The sequence below is a fragment of the Leptonychotes weddellii genome, chromosome 7 (assembly GCF_054177405.1).
Source record: "Leptonychotes weddellii isolate Sample4059 chromosome 7, ASM5417740v2, whole genome shotgun sequence".
Taxonomy (NCBI): domain Eukaryota; kingdom Metazoa; phylum Chordata; class Mammalia; order Carnivora; family Phocidae; genus Leptonychotes; species Leptonychotes weddellii.
The window spans coordinates 112,385,859-112,402,329 of NC_138375.1; the positions used below are offsets into that span (position 1 = coordinate 112,385,859).

The window sequence follows — 16,471 nt, forward strand, 5'->3', positions numbered from 1 at the left end:
TTTCAGTACCTAACTCAATGTGAAGTTTCTAATTTGTGATGATGTGTACTTTAATAATCAGTTATTTTATAGAAAATATGTTTTATTGGGGTCATGTGTTCAATTTAAAAGAAATTCTAGTGGATTTACTTATTTTTTAATGGCTTCACTTTTTTTGTACTCTGAATATTCACAGTGGTCAAAGACCAATGTCATTGAAAAAGTAAGATATGATGTTAGCCAGACATTCTTTCTATTTTGTGTTTAGATTTCTTGATCATCACTGGGAATACCACTTTATCTCCACAAGAGAATGAGATGATGTTCAAGAAATGCTATACTGTTAGTTACTGTTATTAATCAGTACTCCCCCCAGAATACATAATTCTTGAATGTTTCAGAGAAGGAAAATACACTCTCCCCCTTTAGATTATCAGAGATACTTCTTGCTTCTAAATGTCAAGATTACATGGTCTACTAAAACAAATGTTTCCTGTTTACTTTAGGCACAGGATGTTGGATACAAGGATTTATATGCAAAGAGAAGTACAAAAATTAATTCCAACACTAAATAAAAAGATTTTGAGATTGTTCACTGTATTTCTACTGCTCTCTACAACTTCAGATAATTAAGAATTCGCAATAATTTAAGGAACCCAGTATCTCTATCATAATGTAATTATTCCTACTTAGATATATTAGCAAATATTATTGCTACTGGAATAAGGTGCTGCCAAAATAAAATCCAAAACCAGTTAAACAGAAAACAGAACTGTTCGTTTTTCCTTGCATGTAGTAGGTGTGCAATGTTGGATAAGTGAGTCAAGTGAAAGAAACTCAATATTTTGATCTGAAGTGTACACTAGTAAAAAGGGAAAAAAGAACAGTATTCAGTTTAGTTTACCAGATATGTTTACAAAAGGAAAGTACATGGGTAAGGTCTTAAGTAATGTGCTCCCATACAACTACTGATTAGATATACCACCAGTTTAAAGTTTTAAAATCTGCTAGTTTCTGGGGCGCTTGGGCGGCTCAGTCATTAAGCATCTGCCTTTGGCTCAGGTCATGATCCCGGGGATCGAGCCCCACATTGAGCTCCCTGCTCCATGGGAAGCCTGCTTCTCCCTCTCCCACTCCCCCTGCTTGTATTCCCTCTCTCCCTGTATCTGTCAAAAAATAAAATCTTTTTTTAAAAAATAAAATTTGTTAGTTTCTAAAAAGTAACATTTTAAAAGGTAACAATAAGCATAAACCCCAGGGACAGGAAATCTGGACTTAGTCTAGTGTAACAAGGAGTTCTCCTTATGATTTTAAGCCAGTTATCCCAATGTTTCTCCTCGTGTTTAAGGCATAAAAATTATTTGTATTCTTTATCCTGATCAGAACTGTTGGAAAGAGTGATTAATGTTGGTAAAAAGCTCTGATTCCCTGAAAGAAGAGAAAAAAACTATAAAAGAAATGGTGTAATGTCCATGCTACTTAAGACAATAGATTTGTTTTATTCATTTTTCCAGATTTTAAAGGCCATGGTTGGTTTCACTGTCACTGTTGCACAAGGGCAAAATCCCCTAGTCAGAGTAGACACCAATTCTGTATTCCATTTAGGGTAGAAATGTAAGACTCATGAGAGAGATTTAAGATTCACTAAGATTTTAGTGGATATTACTCTTTGCTCGTCTGTGGTCATTATTCCATTCCTCCTTTCTAATAGAACACTTATTGTACCAGGCATCCACTCATTCCCAGATCACTCAGAGGAAGCTGATTCAATCCCCAGACAGATTCAATCATGGTAATCCTGTTTCTTTGTCAGTGTGTGATTCTAGAACACAGGCCTAAAGCCAATTAGCATGGTCCAGGTTAGGCAAATGCACTAAGATCATCAGAATAATGGAAAGAATTTTTTCTCTTTAGAGGGTTCTCTCCCCTGCCTGCTGATTCTTTCCCCTTCTCCTCCTCCTCCTTCGCCTTCTCTTCTTCCTTATAAGGGAATGTCTCTTACCATCCTTCTGGGTCCACATCAACCCAGACATGTCCTTCTCATGTAATGGCAGAAATGCCAGAGAACAAGTTTTTTTTTTTTTTTAAAGATTTTATTTATTTATTTGACAGAGAGAGACACAGTGAGAGCAGGAACACAAAGCAGGGGGAGTGGGAGAGGGAGAAGCAGGATTCCTGCCGAGCAGGGAGCTCGATTTGGGGCTCGAACCCAGGACCCCGGGATCATGACCTGAGCCGAAGGCAGACGCTTAACGACTGAGCCACCCAGGCGCCCCTAGAGAACAAGTTTTAACAGGCAAACTCATTTCAAACTTCTGCTTGTATCTTACCTGCTCCCATTCCATTGACCAAAGCAAGTCACAAGGCTAAGCCCAAAGAGAAATTAAGGAGTCAATCCCATTTACAATTGCACCAAAACCCATAAGATTCCTAGGAATGAACCTAACCAAAAGGCAAAGGATCTATACTCAGAAAACTATAGAACACTCATTAAAGAAATTGGGGAAGACACAAAGAAAGGGAAAAAATGTTCCATGCTCATGAACTGGAAGAACAAATAATGTTAAAATGTCTATGCTACCTAGAGCAATCTATACATGCAATGCAATCCCTATCAAAATGCCATCAACGTTTTTCACAGAGCTGGAACAAATAATCCTAAAATTTGTATGGAACCAGCAAAGACCCCAAATACTCAGAGGAATGTTGAAAAAGAAAAGCAAAGCTGGTGGCATCACAATTCCGGACTTCAAGCTCTATTACAAAGCTGTAATCTTCAAGACAGTATGGTACTGGCCCAAAAACAGACATGTAGATCAACAGAACAGAATAGAGAACCCAGAAATGGACCCTCAACTCTATGGTCAGCTAATCTTCGACAAAGCAGGAAAGAATATCCCATGGAAAAAGGACAGTCTCTTCAAGAAATGGTGTTGGGAAAATTAGACAGCCACATGCAGAAGAATGAAACTGGACCATTTTCCTGCACCATACACAAAAATAGACTCAAAATGGATGAAAGACCTAAATGTGAGACAGGAATCCACCAAAATCCTAGAGGAGAACATAGGCAGCAACCTCTGTGACCTTGGCTGCAGCAACTTCTCACTAGACACATCTCCAAAGCAAGGGAAACAAAGGCAAAAATGAACTACTGGGACTTCAACAAGATAAAAACCTTTTGCACAGCAAAGGAAACAGTCAACAAAACCAAAGACACCCTACAGAATGGGAGAAGATATCTGCAGATGTCTTATCAGATAAAGGGCCAGTATCCAAAATCTATAAAGAATTTATCAAACTCAACACCCAAAGAACAAATGATCCAATCAAGAAATGGGCAGAAGACATGAGCAGACATTTCTACAAAGAAGACATCCAAATGGCCAACAGACATAAAAAATGCTCAACATCACTCGGCATCAGGGAAATACAAATCAAAACCACATTGAGATACCATCTCACACCAGTTAGAATGGCTAAAATGAACAAGTCAGGAAACAGCAAATGTTGGCGAGGATGCAGAGAAGGGGAACCCTCTTACACTCTTGGTGGGAAATGCAAGCTGGTGCAGCCATTCTGGAAAACGGTATGGAGGTCCCTCAAGAAGTTGAAAATAGAGCTACCCTAGGACCCAGCAACTGTACTACTCGGGATTAACCCCAAAGATACAAATGTCGTCCTCAAAAGGGGCACCTGCACCCCAATGTTTATAGCAGCAATGTTCACAATAGCCAAGTATGGAAAGAGCCCAGATGTCCATTGACAGATGAATGGATAAAGAAGATGTGGTGTGTATATCTACAATGGAATACTATTCAGCCATCAAAAAGAATGAAATCTTGCCATTTGCAATAATGTGGATGGAACTAGAGGGTATTATGCTAAGGGAAATAAGTCAATCAGAGAGAGACAATTATCATATGATCTCACTCATATGTGGAATTTAAGAAATAAAATAGATCATAGGAGAAGAGAGGAAAAAATAAAACAAGATGAAATCAGAGAGGGAGACAAACCATAAGAGACTCTTAATCATAAGAAACTGAGGACTGCTGGACGGAGGGGGTTGGGAGGATGGGGAAACTGGGTGATGGACATAAAGGAGGGCATGTGATGTAACGAGCACTGGGTATTATATAAAACTGATGAAATCACTGAACTCTACCTCTGAAACTAATAATGCATTGTTAATTAATTGAATTTAAATTAAACAAATTAAAACAACAACCACAAAACAAAAAAAAAAACCAAGGCTGAGCCTAACATCAGGAGCTGGGTAATGCAGGCAACCATGGGTGGCAGAGCACTGCAACGTTACATGGCAAAGATGTGAAGAATTGGGGCCATTTTTGCAAATCACCACAGGCTCTAATCATTTCTAGGATGCCGGCTACGGATATATATTGTTTGAAATATAAATTCTTCATTCTTGAGACAAAAATTAATAACTTAATAAAGAAGCTCATTCTGAAAAGAAATCAACAGATTTAAATGATCTGATTTAGAGGTAGAAATCAAGACTAAACGTGAGATCTGTGCAGCTGCAGAGTAAGACTATATATCCTTAATATAAAACATATTGTATGTTAAGTAATTCTCCATGTTCTTGAATATATTCCAAAACAATGAAACAATGAATATGATGCTTCTTTACCATCTTATTCATTATTGGCATAACTACTTTATATTTATTTTGAGGCCTATTTTTTTTTTTTAAAGATTGATTTATCTGACAGCAAGAGCGAAAGAGCACAAGCAGGGGGAGCGGCAGGCAGAGGGAGAAGCTCCCAAGTAGCAAGGATTCCGATGTGGGGCTTGATCCCAGGATGCTAGGATCATGACCTGAGCTGAAGGCAGACGCTTAATCAACTGAGCCACCCAGGTAACCCTATGACTTTTTTTTTAAGTAGGCTCCAGGCCCAGCATGGAGCCCAACGTGGGGCTTGAACTCACAAATGTGAGATCAAGGCCTGAGATGAGATCAAGAGTCAGATGCTTAACTGACCGAGCCACCCACGTGCCCCGAGGCTTATGATTTTAATCTCAGTATAAACACGCACAAACTAGAAACCCTAATGATGGCTCTGGATGCCATGTATGTATGTATGTATACATTTTAAGCAGGCTCCATGCCCAATGTAGGGCCCAAACTCATGACCCTGAGGCCAAGAGTCCCATGCTCCTGAGTGAGCCAGCCAAGTGCCCCTCTGAAGGCTTTTTAAATTCAAGACACTTATAATAAAGAGGTTTTGAGTCACTTACCTGATTATGCAAAACAGGTTTACATTAGCATTGTATAATGAAAAATCAATAAAAATAACTCTAGTCCCTCTTGTGATCCAGCTGTTCAGTTGAAGGTTAATAAACTTGTTTTTTGTTTCAGATTTTGATTTTGATAAAGTGAAAATAAATCCCCCATTTCGGTAAACACCAACAAATCCCCAGTGCCAAGGGGAGGTACTATCAGGAGTAGCGTACTTCCATCTGTTAGGTATAAAAAGAATAATGAAGAGACGAGAAAGCCTGACCGAGATGTATTCTAAGAATTTAAGCTAACATTAAAAAAAAAAGCAGTATTAAGTTCATAAGTTTTATACTAACTTTGAAGCAAGACAATGAGTTAAGGATTAAAAGGATTAAGATTTAGTATGTTTTCATTTTTTAGTGTTTAGTGTGGGCAACCCACTGGACTAGATGCAATGAGAAAAGGTTTTTTTTTTTAAAGATTTTATTTTATTTATTTGTCAGAGAAAGAAAGCACAAGCAAAGGGGAGGGGGAGGGGCAGAGGGAGAAGCAGACTCCCTGCTGAGCAAGGAGCCTGATGTGGGACTCAATCCCAGGACCCCTGGATCATGACCTGAGCTGAAGGCAGACGCTTAACTGACTGAGCCACCCAGGTGCCCCAGGAGGTATCTTATTTTACAAAAGTTTATAAATCAAAGTAAAATGTGCTTAACTGAATTTTGTTTCCATCCTTTCTACTTTTTTTGAGAGACAGAGAGAGTGAGCAAGCACATGTAAGGTGGGGGGAAGGGCAGAAGGAGAGAGAGAATCCCAAGCAGGCTCCATGCTCAGCATGGAGCGGGACGTGGGGACCGATCCCACGACTCTGAAATCATGACCTGAGCCGGTATCAAGAGTCCTACGCGCAACCAACTGAGCCAACCAAGCACCCCCATCCTTTCAACTTTTAATTATGGAATATCAAAAAATAAAGTTTTGACTCCTCATTTCAGTCCCTGTTCAGCCTCCCCAGACAGACTTGAATGATTATCCAAAGGTATACTGCTTAGAGTTGTTTTTCTATTAATAATACTGTTTGTTTTCAGGAGGGGGGAAAAGTGATACCACTAAGAAAAAATACTCAGATTTAATGAAAATTCCATTGTTGTATTTTTGAGTGTTTTCCACATGGTTGTTAAACTGAAACAAGAACATTTGTTACACCAATCCTCTCCTACTTCCAATTTTTTATGATGTTTTTAATTAGTGAATATTACATTTTAGATAGATAAGCAAGCACAGATTGATTCTTATTTTGTTAGGGAATAACAAGTATTATCATTCCAAGTCTGTAGTGTTAATTTTGGTATTTAACTTACTTTTAGTTGTTATGGGAATTTGGAATAATAGAATACCCAACAGATTAGCTTTTAGATTCCAATTTAAAATGTGCAATTGATTAACTGATTTATTTTGTAATTTTTCATTTAAAGAGAAGTAGTATACAGTTCAGTAATATCTAAGAGACTGTGTCACCATACTTATGAGTTCATCGGATTTCTAAGAATTATATGAGCACTTTGCTATCCTAAAGTATAACCAAAAACTTACACAAAGAAAAAACAAGTCAACAAAAACTGTAAAGCAGTGATTAATCTTGATGCTACAGGAGAGGTTGTTGAAGAAAAGAAATGTAATCATTGCTCATATTTATAATATAAACACTGACTAACGATTAACAAAAATTATGATCTAACAACAGGCTAAGGGAAATGGGAAGTGTGTGTGTAGAGGGAGGGACACATGACAGCCACAACAGATACATAAAACCGTAAAATCAAGTAATAGCAGTACAAGCACATTATTTAGAAAGTACACCAGAAGAAACAACTAAAAGAGTTCAAAGAGGCTGCCTCTGGAGAATTGTATTTGTATCATTTTGATAAATATTAAGTTAAAAAATGTGTTCTCTGCCCCCTGAGATTTTCATAGGACTGTAAAAGCAATGACACCAGCAGCTTCTGGCTTTGGGTGTCCTGTCTTCAGTATAGACATGAGTGTACACCAGCATTAGCCTCAGCCAATTTGGAGAACACTGCTACAATATCTTTGGTAGGCATCGTCAGATGCAGTGCCTCCAGAGCATAACTGCTCCTTTTCCATATTGGCAATAACAGAGGATATCACTGAAGTAAGAGTGAGAAAGGAAGAAAGTGGCAGAGCACACCTAACACACTCCCTAAGGGTCCCAAGAAGCTTTTGGGATGTGTTTGAGGGAGTCTGGTCAGAGACAGAAAAGCTGATTTGAGTACTGTAAAAGCAGAAATGGATGTTTTACCTTATGTTCAAAATGACTTAGCACTTCATATACCCCAGTTAGAAAAAAAAGAATACTCTTTATATCCTTTGGTAAACAAAATAACAGGTTCACTCTTACTTTTCTAAACACTGCTCCTTCCTTTGTTACGATTATTGAAATAGTCTCCTTACCTGCCAGACCACTGTTGGTATTATTTGGAAAATATACATATTTTCCTAATTTTTTAAAGATACAATGGTAAGATGCTAGGAAAAGTTACATGTAATTTTATATTACTTACTCAGTTTCCACTTTAAGGCCAAAATCAGCCAGGTCTTCATTTTTAGAAGTGTATCTGTCATAACATTCATTCATCAAAGACTGAAGGGATGAATAGACCTTGCATGTGTTGTTGCGGACTTTTAGTTGACGGACTCTGGGGACTCCTAAAAGTATGTTCTCATAGTAGATGCGACTGGTGTTCTTTAAATCATACAACGTCTTGTTAGTGTACCATGCGTCCCAGTACAGACCTTCCAAAAGGGGTCCTTCCATAAACTTCATATAGAAAGATAAATGTTATGGGAAAAATATTTTCATGTCAATTGTTTAACAGAATCTACATTCATAATGTTACCTTAAGAACATAAAAATCAGTGATTTTGAGGAGTATGAAAATTACTGACCAAGCCACCATTAATATTAAAGATATGATGATGATGTCGATGATGATAATGAAGATGGTTAATATTTACTGAGCCCTTACTATGTACTATGCACTGCTCTAGCACTTTACAAATATTAATTCATTTAATTCTACAACTTTTCTTTTCCCTTTCTTATATGAGGGGTATACTGAAAACTGTCCCCTGATACATGAGTATATAAACCCATAGCCATACACTTATGGTTGTTATAGCCACAACTCATCACTTGCCCTCGAATTTGTCTGTGTTCTCCTTCCCCACCAGTTCCAGCAGTGGTGACTGCTACTACTTCCTGGCTCTGCCATTCTGAGATCCCCAAGCCTGGGTTCGGTTTTTCCTTTCCTGCCTTTGTCTTCTTTGCCATTGGCCATGTATACTTCAAGATAGCACAATAAAAAAATAGGGTGAACTGCACTTCTAGTCTCAGGGAAGATCTCCTTTTTCTTTTATATTTCACCTGGACTATACCAATGACCTCGAATCATCTCCTCTCATCTCAAACTTCCCCTCTCTCTCGGGAAGTGACCGTGTCTCCTTCCCATAAGTTTCAGTTTCCTAGCATGGCATTCATGATTGACCTCTGTTCAATTCAGAGTTTGGCCTTTTCCACCTCATCTTCTATATTCCTATAATGCCAAACATAGCTCCATATGTAGAATTACTTATAGCACATATTGTTTATCCTTCCTAGAATGCCCTCCTGTTACTCATCCTTTAAAATGCAAGTGAACTGTCATCACCTCTGGAAAACCTTCCTTATATGGCCCAATGTTTGTGACTTGGGATACCTGAAACTTCTGTTCTCTTAATTGTTCTTTCCTAATAATGTGAGCATCTTGATAAGTTAAATGTAATGGAAAAAAACAAATCTGTTCCAAAGCTGAAGGAATGGTACTCTCACATAATTAAAAACACTATAGGGCACCTGGGTGGCTCAGTTGGTTAAACGACTGCCTTCAGCTCAGGTCATGATCCTGGAGTCCCAGGATCAAGTCCCGCATCGGGCTCCCTGCTCAGCAGGGAGTCTGCTTCTCCCTCTGACCCTCCCCCCTCTCATGTGCTCTCTCTCTCTCTCTTGTTCTCTCTCTCTCAAATAAATAAATAAAATCTTAAAAAAAACCTATAAAGTTATATTTTGCATGTGTACTTTTTATTATTTACTTGATTATATACTGTACATTACTGTAATACACACAGTACAAGGCTGTATACCAAAATTATATATATTTCACTTTATGGGCCATTTGAGGATTTAAAAAAATTTTTTTAGTAATCTCTACACCCAAAGTGGGGCTCAAACCCATAACCCCAAGATCAAGAGTTGCATGTTCTTCCAACTGAGCCAGTGAGGCACCCCCATTTAAGGATTTTTTTTTTTAAAGATTTTATTTATTTATCTGACAGAGAGAATGGGAGACAGCATGAGAGGGGGAGGATCAGAGGGAGAAGCAGACTCCCCGCTGAGCAGGGAGCCAGATGTGGGACTCGATCCCGGGACTCCAGGATCATGACCCGAGCCGAACGCAGTTGCTCAACCAACTGAGCCACCCAGGCGCCCCCATTTAAGGATTTTTTAAGAATAATTTTCACTAAACAAAATTACAGTTTGACATGGATCCTAACCCCACATAAGCAGCAAGTCTACTATTTTCCAAATGCAATGATAATGTTTTTTAAAAAAAAGTCTAATTTTGGGGCACCTGGGTGGCTCAGTCATTAAGCGTCTGCCTTTGGCTCAGGTCATGATCTCAGGGTCCTGGGATTGAGCCCCGCATCGGGCTCCCTGCTTGGCGGGAAGCCTGCTTCTCCCTCTCCCACTCACCCTGCTTGTGTTCCCTCTCTCGCTGTGTCTCTCTCTCTCTGTCAAATAAATAAATAAATAAATAAATCTTTAAAAAAAATTTTTAAAAAGTGTAATTTTGGGGTGCCTCGGTGGCTCAATTGGTTAAGTGGCTGCCTTCGGCTCAGGTCATGATCTCAGGGTCCTGGGATCAAGCCCCACATCAGGCTCCTTGTTCAGCGGGGAGTCTGCTTCTCCCTCTGCTTACTCTCTCTCTCTTTCTAATAAATAAAATCTTTTAAAAAAGTATAATTTTTTTAAAGTTCTAAGAACTCTATTACACTGAGAGCATAGGTTCTCAATATACACTTACTGATGGGTTGATTCTAAAAGTTTAAAGAAATATTCATTTTTACTCTTTCCTTCAACAAATATGTCTCCAGTGCTTATTATGTGTGCCATGAGTTTGTTTATGCAATACCAAAAGCTACTTCATTCTCAATCACGATACCTTACCTTCCAAAAATCAGTTATGCTGCGAATAGACTTAAAGTTGGTTCTTTCATCACCAGGCACAGAAGTGTCCAAAAATAGAGATGACATAACTTTGTTTAAGTAATACATATGTGGGTTTACCATCCCAAAAGTCACTAAGGAGAAGAATTTTTGTTTAAAATTTTATTTTTAAAAACTCAGTTTATCAGGATTAATAGTTAAATTTTATTCCCAATTTTGTTTTGAAAATTCAAATTTTTTCTTGACTAATTATAAAATTAAAAAAAAAAGAAAATAGAAATATACAAAACAGGAAGAAGTTTCCTGTAATTCCACCGCTAGAATTAGGTTTAGCACATATTCTTCAGATTTTTCTATAGGCCTACACATTTATAAAGAAAATAAGTTTATTTTTACAAAAATGAGAACATATTATGCATACTATTCTGCAAGCTTTTTCTCTATTTTGAGAGTAGGCAATATAATATAATGAATAAAGCTACGGATTTTGAATTCAAACAAATAACGATTTGAGTCCCGTCATAGGGATAACATCTCCTACCTCACAGTTTTGTTATGAGAGTGAGATAATGCATGTGGAACATTTAAATCCATGTTTTGGCACACGATAAGAATTTTTAAAAATATTAACTGGTATTTGTTCTCTTTCTAGTGTGGGTGGATAGATTTTAGAGAAGGGTCTTTCTTTAATATGACTAAACATGTTTCTTTTTTTTTTTTGCTAGCAGACTTTTAGTGTTTACCAATTATCTACCTTCAACATGATTCTAGGGCACATGAGCCTATGCCATGCTTTAATGTTCCATATTATTTCACTGTATATACCAATGATGTATTTCACTGGATATACTAATTCAATCAATGTTGACTATGAAAGCTTTTCATTACACCTGTGACCTAAAGCTTTGCCCTTTAAGAAATGGAAATAGTGTCAATTAAAGTCTAAAATGTGTCACTATTTTTTTAGAGGTCTTAGTAGTCTCAGAGCCTATGGTTTATAAAGTACGTTTTTTTTCACCTCCACATAACTTCTTAGTTCAAACAGTGTCTTCATCTACATCTGTGTACTTACATATACATAGGTTTATTAAAAAAATAAAGTAGAGTGCCAACTCCTGAAGTGTGGTTCTAATTTCTACTTCCTTACTGTAATGCAGGCTATGTTTCGGAGCCCCTGTGAGACACAAAACAAATTGTTTCCTTACATTATTATGCCATTTACAATGTATATAAATAACTATGATGGGAAAACAGCCACTTTTAGCTGATACACTGTGTGAAGGAAAGTTCCAATGGCTTCTGGTTATTTTTTTATTCTCACTTTTGCGAAGGAGGAATAATTACTAACACTTCCCATGGGGGGGTGAGCGGGCAGTCATTTTGACTGAACACTAGTGAATTTTATATATTACACGGACGTTTCCTCAGAAATCCCGTCTGAAAGTGAAAAAGCAAAATACAAAAAAGAAAAAAAAAGAGAAGAAAAAAAGAAAAAAAAAATCACTCATCTGCCCCTAACCGTTTTCTCTACCTTCTATATTGCTTCTTGGGAAGACTGGCTTCCGCTGGAGGGGGAAAATGACTCGGCCTGGGGTTCTATCGAGGTAAGACTCCCTAGGTCAACTAAGGGCTTCGCAGAATGGCCTAGTGACGGTATCTGTGCATCAAGTTAACAACCCCGGCTCGAGCCTCGGGCAAGGGGCGGGTGCCATATCGCCTCAAGGCTTCAGTTTTCCCATCTGTGAAAAGGGACCCCTATCCACCCCTTCTCAAGGGGAGACTGTGAGGGCTAAATGTGCTGTCTTTCATGAACAGATATGGGGCTACACAGTTCCTTCCACGGTACTTGTAATTTCCAAATCGGCCCTGCCCACAACTCCCTAGGATGACCCCTCACCGCCTCGGTGCCACCGTGACGCCTCAGCCATGGCCGACCTGGACAACGACGCCCGTTCGACCTCCCCGATCTGCCGCGCCTGCGCATAACTTTGCGACGCGCGCCACCTGGCTCCTGCGCCTGCGCAAATCTTCACGGTCCTGCACCGGCGCAAGCCGTGCTACAGGTGGCCAGCGCGCGTGCGCACCGCGGACGCTCTGGAAAGCCGGCGGCTGAGGCGGGGCTGGGAATTGCGGCGTTTGTCTGGCGGAGGGCCGGCCTCTCGGGCGAGCCTGGTTTGGGGCCTGGGGTTGGTCGTAAAAATCATAGTAATTAATTCTAACGGGCTACTGTGTCTTGAACACCTTTTACATTTATTGGCTTGTTTAGTCTTCACATCCCCCTTCTCGAAAGGTAGGTGTTTTATCCTCATTTTAGGTCTGGAGACGCCGAGGCGCTGAGAGGGTCAGTGACTTACCGAAGTGCACAGGTGGTCGGGGCAGGTCTGCCGGACGCCAGAGCCCGAGTGCCTAACCAAGCGCCCACTCTGCCGCTGCTGCTTGGCAGACATCGGTTCTCGTTAACCGAGAGCTGCTGCTAGAAATAGCTTCCACCCCTCTTGCCACCCAATGTGGCTAAAGAAAACGATAAAGTAGAATTAAAAAAATCCAGCTCTGAAGTGATGATTTGGAAGAGTGGGCCAAACAGGAGACCTTGGGAACCCAGATTCACATCTGGCCCAGAAACTTTGCAAAGATGGGAAGGTTTGTAAACCAAAGACATTTGGCTGTAAATTAAGGCATCCAAAACCCTGCCAGGATATGAGACAGGAGAGAGTCTCATGTTGGAAAAAAGGAAAATGAAACAATTCAGTAGAAAGGCCCCAGGGCAGCCAGCAAAGAAAACCATCAAGCTGTTGGGGAAGTAAAAAATAAAGCCGCTTTTGTTATTTCCCTGAAAGAGATGTCGATAAATGCTATTTTATGTGTAGATAAAAAACAAGCCGAGTCCACACAGCAGCGAGGGTCAAAGACTACCAAGGATAAAAGATACAGGAGAGGCCTAGGAAAAGGCCATGGCCAGTGGACAGGAGGCCTGAGAAGAAAGGGCTAGTGTCCTAGCTTAAGGAATAGTGTAATAAAAGGATTTTCCCTTTCCCGTACTTAGACTCTCAGATGCTCACAAAATTGGCTTTCTAAAGTAATAGGTTATCTGAACTTGAAATGTAGGAGGACCGCCCCCCCCCGCGTTCAAATTTATATGAAATGTAAGAATTAAGCAGATGACTTTACAGACTATTCATATTCCATTGAGCTCAGTAGACTCAAAGGTCTTGAAGACTTAGGGACTTTTTTGGTTAAAACAAAATCACCATTTCAGGAGAGATTCTGTCAGGATTTAGTTATTGTTGCTTGCTTTTGAAGTGCAAACCATGGAAAGTCTAGCTTAATTTCCGGAGGAATTGACTGAGCTGTAAGTGAGCTTCATTGAGACATAATATTGTTGCTTTTTTGGAACTTGTTATTCTTAGGTTTTGCTAAGTGTTGTATAGTATATAAAAACCAGAAGTTTTATTTTAAAGATCTAGACTTTTGTGAAGAGAAGACAGTCTGTTTTAAATATTTGAACTTTTATTCTCTTTTGACATTGAACTATGGAACACTCAGATAATCTATACCATGTTAGTATTCCTATAAGAGAAAATGGGTAAAACAGTATTTAGAAAGCAGTACCAGTAAACCTTATTACAAGCATTAGATGTGCTTAAAAAGTTGATATTCATAACCTGTAATTGTTAAATGTGTATGACTTAAATGTTAAAATCTCACATTTTAAGATAGTCTTCTACAATTACAAACCCATATGCCCAGATTTTCCATGGGCTTCGCAAACCAGAGAAGACAGAATGTGCAAGAGTCAAAGGATAAATATTACAAATATATATTAGTTATATTACCTAATTAAAACCATAATCTGTTAATACAGCTATGGATTTATTTTAAAAATTTAATTGAACATATTACTAATAATGTAGTTGTGTTTTTCAATGTTGGTAACCTCATTAAAGTTCTTCACTTTCGTAAAGTCCAGATTGAGCTGCCAGACGCTGAAATTCTCCTTCAGGGTTAAAAGCTTGTTTCACATCCAGACCTTTACCATTAAGTGCTAAGTATTTGCTGAAAGTTGGTCGAACACGTAACAGCTTAGGAGCTGGAAGAGTTTGGTGTTGATGGACTGAAATAGATAAAAAAGAGATTAATTCAGAAAACCTGTTCTAAACAAATGGGTTGCCCTAGGTATTTAGTATCAGACAGGAAAAGAAAAAAAAGTCAGAACTGATTATTTTTATATTACGCTGGGATTTGTGTTTCTTACTAAATCTTTCTGATTAAGTCCTTGGGTTGATAGCGTGACATACCCGCAACATCTAATCTTGTGTTACATGTCGTCACTCCAGCTTCATTAACTGCAGACACAGTATACCACCCAGCATCTTTCTTGTTTACATCTTTTATCAGTAAAGTAACTCTTCCAGAGTTATCATGATACAAACTGAAAAGAAACAATAATAAAAAAATGAAGGGTAGGTATTAATTTTCCTGTGAAACTTTATGATGCTTCTGACCCAGAGGGTCAGACTGTAAGAAAACGAAGCATTTGGAAATTCCGAGACTGTACGTAGTTAATGCCAAATAGCTATTGGTTTTATTGAGTTTAATTCCTCCCCTTTAATTTTGTGTCATCATTTCCTTGAGCCATCTTTCTTTATTGTTAGTAAAAAGGTAAATCCTAGCTTAAGGCCTTAAATTTTTGATTAGTGGAATCGGGGTTAATGAGGTTTATTGTGTTTCTATACATGTTTTAAAAACTAGACAAACTGAGATTACAAACGCATGCCATTTATAATGCATTTCAAGTACAACTGGATTCACCCAAATAAACTACAGTTATGTTTAAAAATACTTATCCTACCTTATTCGATCAGTGTTGAATTGTACCATTTCATTATTTCTTTTCCAGAAAAGCTTTGGTGGAGGTACAGCTGAGATTTGGCATTCTAGCTTCACTGAGTCTCCCTCAAAAACTTTTTTGCTCTGTGGTTTGTAGATAAACATTGGTGCTCTTCTATGTTCTTTTGCTACATATTAATAAAAAAATCAAGTATTTGAGATTTTATAAAAAGAAAATAAGTCAAACCAAGGTATTATGAAATTTGTATGTTGATAAAAAAGTTTCAAAAAACACTCAAGATGATTAGAAGCTATGTTTTACCATTAGTTAAAACAACATACAGTAGTACTATTTTGTATTATGCCAATTAGAGTTCTAAAACAGTAATGTTATGTGGCATTGAATTTATATCATGTTTCATTCAAAGAATTTAAGTTATATTCTCATTTATGTCTCTTCAATAAGGAGGCATCATGAGTGGTGGCAAGACTAGACAACTTAGGTTCAAATTGTCTATTTGCCCCACCAGCCATGCCAAATTGGAAAAAATTTGTTTAGTTTCTTGGAGGCTCAGTTTTATCTATCGTAAAATAGATAAATAGAAAATCCATTATAAAATAAATACAGGTAATAGTGACTGCTCTACCTATCACTACTACTCAAAACTACTGTGAGGATCAGTAGTTGAAGATAATGAATGAAGAAGCATTTTGTAAACTGTAAAATAGTATACAAATATCTGTAATTGTTATGTAATTTCTTTTTTTTTTTTAGTTTGTGCCAAATCATTGTTAAAATTTGTAGCTTTGAGGTATTTTATTATAAAAAGCTAGCACTTGGGGCGCCTGGGTGGCTCAGTTGGTTAAGCGACTGCCTTCGGCTCAGGTCATGATCCTGGAGTCCCTGGATCGAGTCCCGCATCGGGCTCCCTGCTCGGCAGGGAGTCTGCTTCTCCCTCTGACCCTCCCAACCCTCCCCCCTCTCATGTGCTCTCTCTCTCATTCTCTCTCTCTCAAATAAATAAATAAAATCTTTAAAAAAAAAAAAAAAGCTAGCACTTGTATACATAAACTAACAAGAACTTAAAATTCATCACACATTTACTTCATTTTTTAGCTTGACCTTCTAGTAAATC

The 16,471-nt window shown here is 38.3% G+C and overlaps 2 protein-coding genes across 4 annotated transcripts in view; both read right to left on the reverse strand.

The window, feature by feature from the left end:
• PKD2L2 (polycystin 2 like 2, transient receptor potential cation channel) overlaps positions 1-12,955 on the reverse strand; it is a 38,837-nt gene extending 25,882 nt beyond the window's left edge. The window contains exons 1-5 of the mRNA XM_081825610.1: positions 12,863-12,955; positions 11,581-11,848; positions 10,509-10,642; positions 7,807-8,063; positions 5,245-5,466 (exon numbers count right to left, since the gene is read on the reverse strand). Of these exons, the coding sequence (XP_081681736.1) occupies positions 5,245-5,466; positions 7,807-8,063; positions 10,509-10,642; positions 11,581-11,848; positions 12,863-12,955 (974 nt within the window). The remainder of the gene's footprint in view (positions 1-5,244; positions 5,467-7,806; positions 8,064-10,508; positions 10,643-11,580; positions 11,849-12,862) is intronic.
• A 1,042-nt stretch (positions 12,956-13,997) lies between these two features.
• MYOT (myotilin) overlaps positions 13,998-16,471 on the reverse strand; it is an 18,281-nt gene continuing 15,807 nt past the window's right edge. For all 3 annotated transcript variants that reach the window (XM_006737214.3, XM_031032217.2, XM_031032218.2), the window contains 3 exons: positions 15,358-15,523; positions 14,804-14,937; positions 13,998-14,619 (listed from right to left, as the gene is read on the reverse strand). In XM_006737214.3, coding sequence (XP_006737277.2) covers positions 14,447-14,619; positions 14,804-14,937; positions 15,358-15,523 — 473 coding nt within the window. In that variant the 3' untranslated portion in view covers positions 13,998-14,446. The remainder of the gene's footprint in view (positions 14,620-14,803; positions 14,938-15,357; positions 15,524-16,471) is intronic.